We start from the raw sequence: 15,685 nt of genomic DNA on the forward strand, positions 1-15,685 counted from the left end.
GGGCCTGGGCTGGATTTGAACCTACCAGCTCAGGTGTATGTGGCTGGCGCCTTAGCCGCTTGAGCCACAGGCACTGAGCTTATAGCAAATTATCAAAACTGAGGTGTGGGCTCAGCGCCCGTAGCACAGTGGTGATGACGCCAGCCACATACACTGAGGTTGGCGGATTCGAACCTGGCCCAGGCCAGTTAAACAACGACAACTGCAATAAAAAATAGCCGAGCATTGTGGTGGGTACCTGTAGTCCCAGCTACCTGGAAGGCTGAGGCAAGAGAATCGCTTAAGCCCAGGAGTTTGAGGTTGCTGTAAGCTGTAACACTATGGCACTCTACTGAGGGTAACATAGTGAGACTTTGTCTCAAAAAAAAAAAAAAACTCAACTGAGGGGTGGTTTGGGGAACCTCCAAACTAGTAGCTTACTTCAGAATTGAGGGTAGTCTTGGAGATTGTCCCATCCTAACTTTGAAGTTGGACTCTTCAAACTTCAACCCATGTCTATCAAAATGCTATCACGTAATATACTCGATAAATGAAAAAATAAGGATTTTTTTGAGACAGAATCTCACTTTGTCACCCTCGGTAGAGTGCTATGGCATCACAGCTCACAGCAACCTCCAGCTCTTGGGCTTAGCCAATTCTCTTGCCTCAGCTTCCCGCGTAGCTGGGACTACAGGTACCCGCCATAATGCCCAGCTATATTTTTGTTGCAATTTGGCGGGGGCTGGGTTTGAACCCACCACCCGCAGTATATAGGGCGGTACCCTACTCACTGAGCCACAGGCGCCGCCCTCCTGGCTATTTTTAAAGATGAGGTCTCACTCTGACTTAGGCTGGTCTTGAACCTGTGAGCTCAAGCAATCCACCCACCTCAGCCTCCCACAAGTAGGATTACAGGTATGAGCCACCACGCCCGACCTGAGGTTTGATAGTTCATGAATGAATAAATAAGGTCCAAAGGAAGATTTTAGGATTTTATCCAGTATTTTTGGTTTTCGTTTTTAGAGATAGAGTCCCATTTTGTCACCCTCGGTAGAGTGCTGTGGCGTCACACCTCACAGAAACCTATAGCTCTTGGGCTTGGGCGATTCTCTTGCCTCAGCCTACCAAGGAGCTGGAACAACAGGCACCCACCACAATGTCCAGCTATTTTTTGTTGAAGTTCGTCCAGGGTGGGTTTGAACCTGCCACCCTCGGTGTATGGGGCCGGCATCCTACTTACTGACCCACAGGTGCTGCTCTTATCCAGTATTTTTGGTAAAAAGGTGATCAGTCTCCAGCAAGACAGAATTTAACTTGGCATCAGCTACTCTTAGTTCTTTTCATCCAAACAGAAACCATCCAGCCAAGTACCCAATTGTAAACAAAATTTAAAATGTTCTTACTGTAAAACCAAACATAGAGCTGATTTAGAAGACATTAGGGGGGCCACAAAACACTGAAGCACTTTGTACCAACTACTGGGAGGTGTCCTAGCAGAGATCACTAAAGCACTAACCAAAGGGTTAGCAGGAAACACCTGGGAGAGGATCTACCCAAGCACCTTTGCAGGCCATTCCCTCCCAAGCCCCAAGAAACAGTGTTTGTTGGATGGCACATTCCCCTCTACCTGCAAAGCAGAGTTCATGAAACAGGTGTTCCCCAGGTTTCCAAGTCCACAGAGCCCAGGCTGTATATGAGATGATGGGGGCTCTTGACAGTTATACGAAGCAGAGAAGCCAGATCCACTGGAAAACACAACCCACAACAATGATAAAAGCAACTGCTGCACACATGTCCCCAAGATGTCTTTTGGGACTCCTCTGGGGCCTCTAGAACTCATGTCTGGTAGTAACCCCAAGATGCCAAGTTCTCTCTACTTCCCTCTCCAGCCCTCTGAACCTGCCTCCACCCTGATTTTACATGCTCACAACTGGTAAGCAACATCCTTAAGAATAAAAATGCTATTTGAATTTTCCTCTCTTAGGCTTTGGCAAATGCTAATTTTGTATCCCTCCAAAAGACTGCCAGGTGACTTTAGGGAATAACATTTTAGTTACCCAGATCAAGAGCTTTCATCTGCCACTGCCCACCAGGCCACACCCACCCTTGACTGGGCCTGAGTGGTCTTGTACATTCTTGCCTCTCCCTCCTCTTCCACCTTGTCTATGCTATGTGGCAGATGCTCCTGACACACGTAGAGAAAGAATCATAGCCATCTATAGCTAAGAACTGTCCCTTCATTGCTATTCCGTCATACAGCCAGCCCATTCCTTCACAAACAAATGCAGTGACCTCCCACCACAACACCAATGACTTATGCTATGGGGAAAACACCAACCCACAAGAGGACCAGCAGCGTAGGTCAGAACAAGGAAGCACACCTTACTGTGGATATGAAAGTGAGAACCACATGCAGCACATTCCCATGAGGAACTCTAACATCACTGAAGCTTAGTATAGCAGAAGATAAGCTCTCCAGGTACGGCCTGGGAAAGGACTCAGGAAAGGGAAGCAAAATGAAAGGGCCTGCTCTTACCCCCTGCTGACACCGGAACTGTGCATCCCAGAGGTGTTAGTGCTATCACCATTTGCAATGGGAGAGGCAGACACAGAGGAATAGGGACTTGCTGATGATTTTGGAGAGGTAGTAAAATTTCTGCTAGGCACAGTGCTTGATCTGGGAGAGAGAGCAAAAACAATGCTACTGACTTTTTGCAAAGAGCAAGCCCTATTTAATGCCTTAGGTCTCTTCTCAAGAAATAAATGTTCTCCATATTTGGTTATTTAAAATAAATTGCAAAAAAACATGTTTTCATGGTATTTCAAGACAAATTTTCTCTAAGAGCCAAGAAATTAATTGGTCTTCTGGTCTCATTAGTCCACATGGTCACATACTGACTCTTTCAGTGTTATAAATCACAAGGTTGATCTTCAGGGCATCCTAGTTTGATTTACAAATCATAAGCTTCCCTGAATTTTAAAAGTTACCAGTGAACGGCATAGAAAAATGGCAATAAGAGATGACTTTCCCTAAATGATTGATACAAATTAAGTAGCCGGTTATAAAGATACTAGAACAGGAAAATGGCAATTTGGTCATTATGCCACTCAAGAAGAATTGCATTTGTTTCTTCAAATTTACCAAATATGAGAAGCCTATTTCAAAGTCATGGATCAATATTTTTCACAGACTCTTATTTTAGATTATTCCTTTAGGATTAATTAATTCAAGGGCTAACTGTTCAAAATCTTAAATTGCTATCAATTTTATCAATCTACTAGAATCTATGTAAGTGAATCCTTCTGTATTATTTCAAATATGCAAAGTGTGATTTTCCCTGTAGAATATTGGGTTATTTTTATTTTGCTTCTTTAATTATTTTTTGAGAAAGAGTCTCTTCTCTGTTGCCCTGGGTAGAGTGCTATAGTGCCACAGCTCACAGCTACCTCAAAATCCTGGGCTCAAAAGATCTGCCTCAGCCTCCTGAGTAGCTGAGACTACAAATGTCCACCAGAATGCCTGGTTGTTTTTTTTCCACAGTTTTGGCTAGGGCCAAGCTTGAATCCGCCACCCCCAGTATATGGGGCCAGTACCGTACTCCTAGAGCCACAGGCACCACACGACTTGGTTGTTTTTTTAGAGACAGGTCTCCTTCTTGCTCAGACTGGTCTGGACCTCCTGAGCTCAAGCAATCCACCCATCTCAGACTCCCAGAGTACTAGAATTACAGGCATGAGCCACCTCACCCAGCCAATACTGGGTTATTTTTAGAATATACAAAATAGTTAATACAATAATCACTAAAGTTTAGAAAAAAATAAAAGATGACTAAGAAGATATGCTGTCCTAGCACAATACCCAGCCTCAAGGGTTCTGATCTCAATCAGGCTTCTTCGTGAGAATTATGTGAACCACAGCAGCAAAGATAAGGTGTAATCCCTATACACACTCTAGAAGTGGGCAGACATCAGGAAATTGTCCAGAGGCCTAAGCAGGCATTAGGAGCCAATTCTCTCTCCACACTGAGGTCACAGTGAGGGAGAGGGAAAGAGAATTCCCCTGTCTCTCACCTTTCCATGGGGAAATGCACCTTCATAATTCTGAAGAAAATTCACTTTCTAAAGCCTTATGCTCATGCTGCAAAGGAGTCCAAGAACTCAGGTAGCTGCATTAAGTAAGATTCATCACATCTGAGCCCATTCTCTTCTACCACACAAGAATTAAGCATGCATTTCAGGCCTGTCCAACATTATGTCTAACATGATTTCCTAGCCTCCTAGACAAGCAAGAAAATCTCCCCAAAGCTAGTCTGATAAGGCAGCACCTGTAGCTCAGTGGGTAGGGCACCAGCCACATACACCAAGGGTGGTAGGTTCGAACCTGGCGAGGACTTGCTGAAACAACAATGACAACTGCAACAACAACAACAACAAAATAGCTGGGTATTGTGGCAGGCACCTGTAGTCTCAGCTACTTGGGAGGCTGAGGCAAGAGACTCGCTTAAGCCCAAGAGTTGGAGGTCGCTGTGAGCTGTGACACCACCATACTCTACCAGGGGTGACATAGTGAGACTCAATCTCAAAAATAAATAAAAAGAAAAAGAAAATACTGCGAAGGATATTTTTATATGCTTGAAAATTTGCCCAATCTATTTTTTTTTTTTTTTGAGACAGAGCCTCAAGCTATCCCCTTGGGTAGAGTGCCGTGCCTTCACAGCTCACAGCAACCTCCAACTCCTGGGCTCAAGCGAGTCTCCCGCCTCAGCCTCCCAAGTAGCTGGGACCACAGGCATCCGTCACAACGCCCGGCTATTTTTGGTTGCAGCCGTCATTGTTGTTTGGCAGGTCCAGGCTGGATTTGAACCCGCCACCTTAGGTGTATGTGGCTGGCACCTTAGCCATTTGAGCCATAGGTGCCGAAGCCCCAATTTTTTTTTAAAACTCTACCCTTCACAGTCAAATCAAAAGCAACACCTCTGTTCAAAAAAGTGACTTATATCTGGGAAATGTTGGGTACTAGGTCAAGGGCTTGTTACCAGACCTTCAGACAATTTCCAAGTACATTCTGAGGCACTACTGGCTAAGAAACAGACATCAACGGGAAAAGTCTGAATCTCAGGCATATATATTCAGACCTCATTCTGAATTCTGACTGGGTCTCATGGTACAAACACTCTGAAAACAGAGGCTATGCCTCCAAATAAAGATTCTTCTGCTCCTAACAGACACTGTGAGCAAGCCACTGGACTTCAAGGCACCTTTCTACTAGGTATGTTATGTCACTGTTACAACTCAGACATGTCCCTGAATCCATGGTTGGAGTCCGACAACATCCCTGTGCCCAGGCCCGAAGTAAGGTTCTGGGCAAACCAGGTAGAGCCCATGCCTGCCTGCCTTGCTCTTTTATGTTTTACTTCTCAGATGTTCTCCAGACTGAATGAGCTTTAAGGATCCTTTCTAAGACTGACCTCAGGTATCCAGGGTCTAGCATATTGAATTATCACTGAGATAGCAATAAACTTTTAAAGGCAGGATCTCACTTTGTCACCCAGCCTGGAACGCAGTGGCATAATCATAGCTCAGTATAACCTCAAATTCCTGGGCTCAAATGACCCTCCTGCTTCAGTCTTCTGAGTAGCTGGGACTATAGCCAGACACCACCATGCCTGGCTAATTTTTCTTATTTTTTGTAGACAGGGTCTTCCTATGTCCCCCAAGCTGGTCTCAAACACTTAGCCTCAAATGATCCTCCTACCCTGGCCTACCACCAGGCGTCCTCAAACTACAGCCCGCGGGCTACATGCAGCCCTCCAAGGACATTTATCCAGCCTGCTGGGTGTTTTTGCCACTGCTGCCTATCCTGCTTAGCAGCCAACGCATCCCAGGGCCCACAGTGCGGACCTCCAACAGTCTGAGGGACCGTGGACTGCCCCCCCCTCCCCGTTTAGAAAGTTTGAGGACCCCTGTCCTACCACTATACCCAGCCATAACAAAATCTTAACAGCCAGAATCTTCACTGTCTTCCCCAAACTCCAAGCTGTAGCATCATCCTACCAATGCTGGTGACCCCATCTATATGCAGAGGAGGCCTTCTCCACCTCAAGGACACTAGTCTTTTCTGGTTCTGGACGATGGTGCAGAACAGAGCAGGCCTTATAGACCTCAGGCAAGAGAACTTAAGAGAAGAGAGAAAGACAGAGATGAAGCTAGGTCCATAGAAAACCTTGAGAAGCACTAACACCAAGGCTGAATCAATTCAAAAGGTTCAAGGAAGAGAAAACTATATGAAAATGCTCAACTTACCATTGGAAAAAAAGAGGTGAATGTAAACAATGGAAACAATTTTACTATGTTATTCTCTTGTCAATAAATACATACAATTGACTCTTTTGGTGGATCTAAAAAAAATTATAGGGCAGCACCTGTGCCTCAGTGGGTAGGGCGCCAGCCCCATATACCGAGGGTGGCAGGTTCGAACCCAGCCCCAGCCAAACTGCAACAAAAAATAGCCGGGTGTTGTGGCAGAAGCCTGTAGTCCCAGCTACATGGGAGGCTGAGGCAAGAGAATTACCTAAGCCCAAAAGTTGAAGGTTGCTGTGAGCTGTGACACCATAGCACTCTATCAAGGGCAACAGGGTAAGACTCTATCTCAAATAATAATAATAATAAATAAAATTATAAAGCCAACCAACAACTTTCCCCAGGATGATATATTCACTCATACTTTTTCATTCCTCCAATTTCAACCTGTGTTTCCAAAAGACGATCTGTAACTTAACATGGTTGCTTTTTAAAAATCAGATCTGAGGACTCAGCACCCATAGCTCAATTGTTAGGGTGCCAGCAACATACACTGAGGCTGGTAGGTTTGAACCCTGCCCAGGCTTGCTAAACAACAACAATTGCAAAAAAAAAAAAAAAAAAAAAAAACGGCCAGGCATGTGGCAGGCAACTGTAGTCCTAGCTACTTGGGAGGCAAGAGAATCATTTAAGCCTAAGAGTTTGAGATTGCTGTGAGCTCTGATGCCATTGCACTCTACAAAGGGCAACGTAGTTGAGACTCTGTCTCAAAAAAAAAATATATATATATATATATATGTATGTATATATACACACCCACACATACATATAGAAAATCAGATCTGAGAAACTGTCTTTTTTCTTTTTTTTAAAAAGAGAAAAGGTCTCAATTTCTTACCTAGGCTAGAGCACAAAGGCACAGTCATAATGCACTACAGCCATCAACCACTCAGGCTTAAGTGATCTTATTTCCTCAGCATCCCATGTTGTTGAGACTATAGGCATGCACCACCATGGCCAGCTAATTTTTCTAATTTTTTATAGAGATGAAGAGTCACTATATCGTACAGGTCGCTCTTGAACTCCTGGCCTCAAGTGATCTTCCTGCCTCAGCCTTCTAAAGTGCTGAGATTAGGCTCAGCGCCCATAGCTCAGTGGTTAGGGCACCAGCCATATACACCAAAGCAGGCAGGTTCGAACCTGGCCTGGGCCTCCTAAACAATGACAACTACAACAATAACAAAAAAATAGTCAGGCATTGTGGCAGGTGCCTGTAGTTCCAGCTACCTGGGAGGCTGAGGCAAGCGAATCGCTTAAGCCTAAGAGTTCGAGGTTGCTGTGAGCTATGACGCTACAGCACTCTATCAAGGGCAACAACTTGAGACTGACTCAAAAAAAAGAAAAGTAAAACAAAGTGCTGGGATTACAGCCATGACCAGCCTGGTCTGGTCTGTCTTTTGGTCAGTGAGTTTAACCCATCTACAGTGATTCTAATAGTGTTATTAGACATAAATGGATTTTTTATTTTGTCCGGGGCTGGGCTTGAACCCACCACCCCTGGTATATGGAGCCAGCGTCCTACTTCTTGAGCCACAGGTGCCACCCGATTTTTTTTTTTTTTTTGAGACAGAGTCTCACTATGTCGCCCTGAGTACAGTGCTGTGGCATCACAGCTCACAGCAACCTCAAACTCTTGGGCTTAAGTAATTCTCTTGCCTTAGCCTCCCGAGTAGATGGGACTACAGGTGCCTGCCACAGTGCCCGGCTATCTTTCTGCTTGCAGTTGTCACTATTGTTTACCAGGCCCAGGTCAGCCTTAAACCCACCACCTTTGGTGTATACAGCTGAGCTACTCACCGAGCTACGAGTGCCAAGCCAATTTTTTTTTCCATTGAAACAAGAGTCTCATTTTGTAGCCCTCGATAGAGTGCTGTAGTGTCATAACTCATAGCGACTTCAAACTCAAGCTCAGGAGTTCGAGACCAGCCGGAGCAAGAGCGAGACCCCATCTCTACTAAAAATAGAAAAACTAGGCCATCAGAGTATCCAAAAACAAAAACTAGCTGGGTGTTGTGGCAGGTACCTGTAGTGCCAGCTATTCAGCAGGTCAAGGCAAGAGGATGGCTTGAGCTCAAGAGTTCGAGGTTGCTATGAACTATGATGTCATGGTACTTCACCCAGTCCAACAGAGTAAGACTCTGCCCCTTCTCCCAAAACGATCTTATGGCTACTTTGATGTTAAGTGACTTATCAGTACAAATTAATTTAGTGGCAGTAAAGTTAGTATATGACTCCCCCACTACTAAATTTGACTGACCAAAAAAAAAAAAAAAAGCTTAAGAAATTTTATCTTGGCTCGGCGCCTGTGGCTCAAGCGGCTAAGGCGCCAGCCACATACACCTAAGGTGGCAGGTTCGAATCCCCAGCCTGGGCCCGCCAAACAAGGATGGCTGCAACCAAAAAATGGCCGGGCGTTGTAGCGGGCGCCTGTAGTCCCAGCTGCTTGGGAGGCTGAGGCAGGAGACTCGCTTGAGCCCAGGAGTTGGAGGTTGCTGTGAGCGTGATGCCATAGCACTCTACCCAGGGGGATAGCTTGAGGCTCCGTCTCAAAAAAAAAAAAAAAAGAAATTTTATCTTTTATGATTTCTAAGAAATTCTTGGGTATTTCTTCTGACATATTCTTCCCCTCGCTTTTGTAATTTCCTCTCTGCTTCTGAGATCTCTATTTCATGGATATTGACATACAGATATATATTGACAGAGATATACAAATATTGACATTCTCCACAGCACAAACTTTCTATTATCTTATGCCTCTTATCCCTTCATAATGCCTTCCAGAATTCAAGCAACCTATGTTCCCCAAGTCTTCAGCTATATCCATTCCGCTATTCAACTCATCCTCTGAATTCTTTGTTTCCAAGTTTATATATTTATTCCTGTTTCATGTACCCATGTTCTTGTTTCCTTGATATTTATTATTCGTACTCCATCCTCTTAACACTGCCAAAAACATGAATTTTGTTCCATGTAGCAATAGCCATCAATTTGTCATCTTCCTTTCATGCTGACTACCCTGTCATCCTCTTGTTCTGGCTCCTTGTGAGCTGCTTACCAGATTAAGGCACTGCTCCTCCTCTTACTCCAACAGGCTACAGCATCAACTTTGCTACTACCGTCGATGCAAAGTCAGAACCTGAATCTCACAAGGACTACAAGGCCTGCCACCTCCTCATATCCTAGGCCTCATCCTTCTCCACACTCCTATCATGCCCCTTAGACCTAGCCACAAGAAACTTCTGCTGGTTTTTAACCAGGCATGCTTCTGCCTTAGGACTTCTATAGCTGGTGTGACCGCTCCCTTATAATGTTATTGTCCCTATTAAGTACCACAGTCATTAATGACTTTCTCACCTTCCTCATGACCATGTTCAAATGAGACCTCAGTGAAGTCTCCCCATCACAGTGTCTAAATCTGACCCTTTCCAAAAGCCCAGGACTTAATAATTCTTTCTCCCTAATTTTTTTCCATGGTATATATAAACATCAGACCCATGTTGATTTTCTTATTTATCTATTTTCTGCTCCCTGAGGATAAAGACATTGTCTGTCTTATCACAGTATTCCGAGTACCTACACCAGTGTCTGACTCTTGTAGGGTAGTGAGCATGGGGAATACACTTCAGGAATTCCACTCTGGACTCACTCTGCATTGGCCCACACCTTACCAGGAGACTCTCATCTTCAGGGAATCTCCATGAGGAGATTCCAAAAGCTTTTCTTTTCCAAAGGCTATCTCTTTTCACTGGACTCTCTTATGGCTTTGGGTATGGAAAGATAGGAAGAAGAGAAGAGAAAAAAACACAACAAAAATGGTCTACCCTGACCAAGACTGCTCTGAGCTACCAAGCCTACCTTGCAGACTTGAATTCAACCACCTTTTGTTTGCTGGGGAGAATCTCTCAGTTATTATGTTATTTTCTCTCACTTCTGTGGCATTTTCAGTTCAAAGAAGGGGTTTGCTGTCTGGGCTGGTATAAATTAGTTTCTTGTTGCTGCTGTCATAAACTACCACAAACTCAGTGACGTAAAATAACACAAATTAGGCAGCACCCATAGCACAGTGGGTAGGGCCCTGGCCACATACACCAAAGCTGGCAGGTTTGAACCCAGCCTGGGCCAGCTAAAACAACAATAACAATTGGAACAACAACAAAAAAAATAACTGGGCTCAGCACCTGTGGCTCAAGTGGCTAAGGCGCCAGCCACATACACCTAAGGTGGTGGGTTCGAATCCAGCCCAGGCCCGCCAATCAACAATGATGGCGGCAACCAAAAAAAAATAGCCTGGCATTGTGGCGGGCACCTGTGGTCCCAGCTACTTGGGAGGCAGAGACAGGAGACTCACTTGAGCCCAGGAGTTAGAGGTTGCTATGAGCTATGCCATGGCACTCTACCCAGGGGGACAGCTTGAGGCTTTGTCTCAAAAAAAAAACAAAAAACAAAAAAAAAACCACTGGGTGTTGTGGCAGGGGCCTGTTGTTCTAGCTACTTGGGAGGCTGAGGCAAGAGAATCACTTAAGCCCAAGAGTTGAAGGTTGCTGTGAGCTGTGACACCCCAGCACTCTACCCAGGGTGACAGCTTTAGACTCTGTCTCAAAAATAAATAAATAACAAAAAATAAATAAATAACACAAATTAGTATATCCCAGGTCTAGAGGTCAGAAATTTGAAACAGTTCTCTCTAAACTTAAATCAAAGTCTTGGCAGGGCTAAATACCTTTGTAGGTATTTCTATAGAAACTTTGGGGATCTCTAGAGGCTGTTCTAGAGGCTAATGGCCAGTTGAATCTTTCTCGAACTTCATCACCCTGACTGTGCTTCCATCCTCACACCTCCCTGTCTGATAATCCTGCCTCCCTCTTTAACTCACAAGGACCCTGGTGATTTACACTGGGCCTACCCGGATAATCTCACTATCTCAAGATCCTCAGTCACATCTGCAAAGTCCCTTTTGCCATGTAAATTAACATATTCATAGGTACTAGGGAACAGAATTATAGACAACAGGGGAAGGGAGGGTGTCACATTGTTTTGCCTAATACAGCTATTTGGTCATCTTTTTTTTTTTTTTTTTGAGACAGAGTCCCACTATGTCGCTCTTGGTAGAGTGCCATGGCGTCACGGCTCACAGCAACTTCAAACTCTTGGGCTTAAGTCAGCAGTTCTCAACCTGTGGATCGTGACCCCTTTGGGGGCTTAACGACCCTTTCACAGCGGTCACCTAAATACTCTCTGCATGTCAGATATTTACATTACAATTCATAACAGTAGCAAAATTACAGTTATGAAGTAGCAATGAAAATAACTTTATGGTTGGGAGTTACTACAACATGAGGAACTGTATTAAAGGGTCGCGGCATTAGGAAGGTTGAGAACCACTGGCTTAAGCAATTCTCTTGGCTCAGCGCCTGTGGCTCAAGTGGCTAAGGGGCCAGTCACATACACCTAAGGTGGCAGGTTCAAATCCAGCCCGGGCCCGCCAAATAACAATGATGGCTGCAACCAAAAAATAGCCGGGCGCCTATGGTCCCAGCTACTTGGGAGGCTGAGGCAGGAGACTTGCTTGAGCCCAGGAGTTGGAGGTTGCTGTGAGCTGTGATGCCACAGCACTCTACCCAGCGGGACAGCTTGAGGCTCTGCCTCAAAAAAAAGCAATTCTCTTCCTTCAGCCTCCCAAGTAGCTGGGACTACAGGCACCCATCACAACACCCAGCTATTTTTTGTTGCAGTTGTCATTGTTGTTTTAGCTTTAGCTGGCCTGGGCTGGGTTTGAACCTGCTAACTCGGTGTTATGTGGCTGGCGCTGTAACCACTATGCTATGGGCACTGAGCTTATTTGGTCATCACATCAGGAACCAGTGACTATAGTTTCTTAAACTGAGAGTCCATGGCTGGGTTTCAGGAGGTCTGTGAAACCCTCAAAACTATTTGCGAAAAATGCTGTATCTTCATGAGAAGAGAAGGCACATGGTTTGCATGCTTCTCAAATGAACTATGAGCCCTTCACTATATAATGGTTACAGTCCTGAGGAAAGAAGGTAGAGTCCAACACTATCTCCGTAACTACTGGAACATAGTTTTCCCAACATAACACCATAGGGAAAATTTATCACTTCTTTCTCTCCCCTTCTATGGACATGCACAATTTCACACATCACATGAAAAAGATGTACTTAAAGTCCAAACTTAACAGCTAAAGAAATCCCTCAGCAAGCTAAAGGGCAACAATGCCACTTGGTAGAGTGGGATGGAGTCCCCTCACCCATGCCTGAGCCCTCCTTTTTCCCATCAAACCTCTAACTACAGGTGGAGAAATAACAAAGTCACCTCTTGGCAGTTCAGCAATCTCAGGTCCTGGCCCATCAGATCTCTTCCTTCTCTCAATCTCAACAAGGAGAGGCTTACGACCTAGCTGAGACACCCTGAAAGGTCACCCTTAGGTGGCATGCTGCTTAAAAAAGGCCTGAATCTTTACCCAGGATTAAAAACTCCAGATATGAAACTGAATGAACTGGGTGTGCTTTTTTCATTTGATTTAGAACAATGTTTCCTAATATAGGTAATGGCCTTAGGAAAGACATGTGAGCCCAGACACAAGGGAGAAAAAATTTACTTACTTTGACTGCAGGGTCTGCCTGGGCCATGTGCCATCTTCATTTTGAGGCTCAATGACTAGCACCTGAGTGAAAGGAGAAATTAAATGAGGAGAGTTCACATTACCACACATCAAACATCCTTAGAAACAGACAGTATCTGGCCATATACCCTGGGCAGAGCTGCCTACTAAGGTATGGTCTGGGACCTCCTACCTGACCCTGGTATAACCCAGCATCCTGTACAGTGTTGTCTAGTTTGCTCAACTGCTCGTAGGTGTTGCTCATGTATTTGTTCCAGAGCCGTGTTTCACGGTCCGCAGGGATGTTAAATAGCTTCCTCATCTCCTTCTCGATGGTTGCTAAGGACAGGCAGAAACATTACTCAGGGCTTTCTCCAGATGCAAGGCTAAAGACAGCAGTAAAAAAAGAAAAAAACCCAAAAAAACAAAAAACAATGCTCACCTGTCTTCCCTTTTGGATGCCCATAGGTGCTTTGGGCTAAAAGTTCTGACTGACTTCAGTCCTTAGATAACCCCTACAGCCAATCATCTTCCCTGAGTGTCTGCCTGCACTCACATGCTCAGAAACTTTGCCTATCCTTATTCTCTGATGACATGCCTCCCATTTATAGCACAGAAGCAACATAGGAAGAAAGCTTGTCTTTGCCCTTAAGACAGGTCTGGTTTCAGAAGCTAGCTCAGGGCTATGCAGTGGCTTACAGCTGTATTCCTAGCATCCTGGGAATCTGAGGGGGGAAAACCGCTTGAGCTCAAGAGTTTAAGATTAGCCTGAGCAAGAGTGAGATGCCATTTTTACTAAAAATAGAATATTTAGAATATTTACCAGGCATGGGGGTGTCAGGTGATTTTACCCCCATATGGGGGGCGGGAGCACCTATAGTCCTAGCTACTCAAGAGGCTGAGAAAGAAGAAACAGATTTATAGAATTGTCAGATATTCTTTATTTTTAGTCCTCCATACCCTGATGTTTACTAAACAACAGATACTCTGTTGAAGTTGCAGTGAGGCATGAAAATGGCATTGCATTCAACCCAGGGCAACAGAACAAGACTCTATCACACACACACAAACACACAAAAAAGCTGGCTCTGCCAATTTCTTGCTGAGATTTCTACAATAAATTATTTTTCAACTTCTCCGAGTCTACATTATTTCATCTTCACCATAATATGACAAATGGGAAAGGACCATGGCCAATTGTTCTACAGACCATGATTCCCAGGCTTGACTCCTCATGCAAATTCTCTGTGGAATAGGCTCCCAGCTCAAGACTTGGCAACCACAGCCCGAGATGATCTAAGTAGAAAATCTGAAGGCACCCCATCTTGCCTCCCATCAATCACAATGCCCTGCACTACTCTTATCAGATAACAGGCAGCCCAACCCAACTGCTTACCAATGGTGTCTGCTTTACTAAAATGGCAACTCAGCACATTGGTGGGGTCACTGTTCTCACAGAGCTTCAATTCCAGCAAATATACCTCCACTTTGCAGTGTTTGACAAACAGGCCATGCTCCACAACCTGAGAACAAGAGACAGGGATGAAGGTGCTGTGTGTGGTTCTATATCTACTAAAGATAATCATGAGTAGAAACTTCATGATAATCAATTTCCTTCAGGGGATCAGAAGTATAGGCTAAGTCATCGGTGCCTTCTGAAGAGATTAAAAATCTTTTTTCCAGTAATTAGGAAAGTCACCTGCAAATTCCCTTTTGCTATGAGCACCTTTTTTTCATTTTTGAGACAGTCTCACTCTGTCACCCTCAGTAAAGTGCCGTCATAGATCCTCAAGCTCTTAGGTTAAAAGCAATTCTCTTGCCTCAGCCTCCTGAGTAGCTGGGACTATAGGTGCCTATCAGGCCTGGCTATTTTTAGAGACAGGGTCTTGCTCTTGCTCAAGCTGGTCTCCAACTCCTGAGCTCAGGAAATCCACCCACCTCGGCTTCCTAGAGCACTAGGATTATAAGTGTGAACCAGTGCGCCTGGCCTGACCAAGAGCATCGTATAGGAACCAGACAGAAGCCTATTTCTCACTGGTTTTAAAGCAATGCTATGGCCTTCAGGTAATCTCAAGAGGTCAGCTTTGAACAGAAAGGTCTTCTTTCAGGCTTGGCCAAAGTACACTGTAATCAACTACTCTTGTTCCTAAATGCATACCAATGGGGGAGGGGGGGTTGTTAGGGACTGAACCCTCCACTGTAGTTTGTTTATGCAGGGGGTTGTGGTTTCACCATTTATGCCTTTTGTCATGAGACTTTATCCGTCCCTCCATGATATTTTCACATGTCAGCACTCTTGGATCAGTAGTTCTTAACACTTTTCCTACTGGCAACAATGAGTTGCAGTCTCTTTCCTAGGAAAAGCTGATATTCTCATTTTTTCTAAGTGTTTTTCATACTCAAGCTAGTAAGCAGAGTATCTGTTGTTTAGTAAACATCAGGGTATGGAGGACTAAAAATAAAGAATATCTGACAATTCTATATATCTATTTATGTAAAGCAATAACTTACTTTTTTCCCCTCATGATACAGACACAAATATGGCAGAGAGGCAATATAATTTGTCAGTAACTGAGACAGAGAAAAAACTGATAGTGTCAGATTTTAAAGAAAATGATGAAAAGGTACAGCACCTGTGTTCAAAGGAGTAGGGTACCAGCCCCATATACCAGAGATGGTGGGTTCAAACCCAGTCCCGGCCAAAAACTGCAAAAAGAAAAAAAAAAA

At 44.5% G+C, this 15,685-nt stretch overlaps 1 protein-coding gene across 1 annotated transcript in view; it reads right to left on the bottom strand.

Annotated features, from left to right (window-relative positions):
• Positions 1–15,685, bottom strand: part of USP4 (ubiquitin specific peptidase 4) — an 83,953-nt gene that overhangs the window by 46,218 nt on the left and 22,050 nt on the right. The window contains exons 4-8 of the mRNA XM_023519518.1: positions 14,355–14,481; positions 13,152–13,297; positions 12,960–13,021; positions 2,516–2,656; positions 1,607–1,724 (exon numbers count right to left, since the gene is read on the bottom strand). Of these exons, the coding sequence (XP_023375286.1) occupies positions 1,607–1,724; positions 2,516–2,656; positions 12,960–13,021; positions 13,152–13,297; positions 14,355–14,481 (594 nt within the window). The remainder of the gene's footprint in view (positions 1–1,606; positions 1,725–2,515; positions 2,657–12,959; positions 13,022–13,151; positions 13,298–14,354; positions 14,482–15,685) is intronic.

Source organism: Otolemur garnettii, unplaced genomic scaffold, assembly GCF_000181295.1.
Source record: "Otolemur garnettii isolate 467f Iridium unplaced genomic scaffold, OtoGar3 scaffold00179, whole genome shotgun sequence".
In the NCBI taxonomy this organism is placed as follows: domain Eukaryota; kingdom Metazoa; phylum Chordata; class Mammalia; order Primates; family Galagidae; genus Otolemur; species Otolemur garnettii.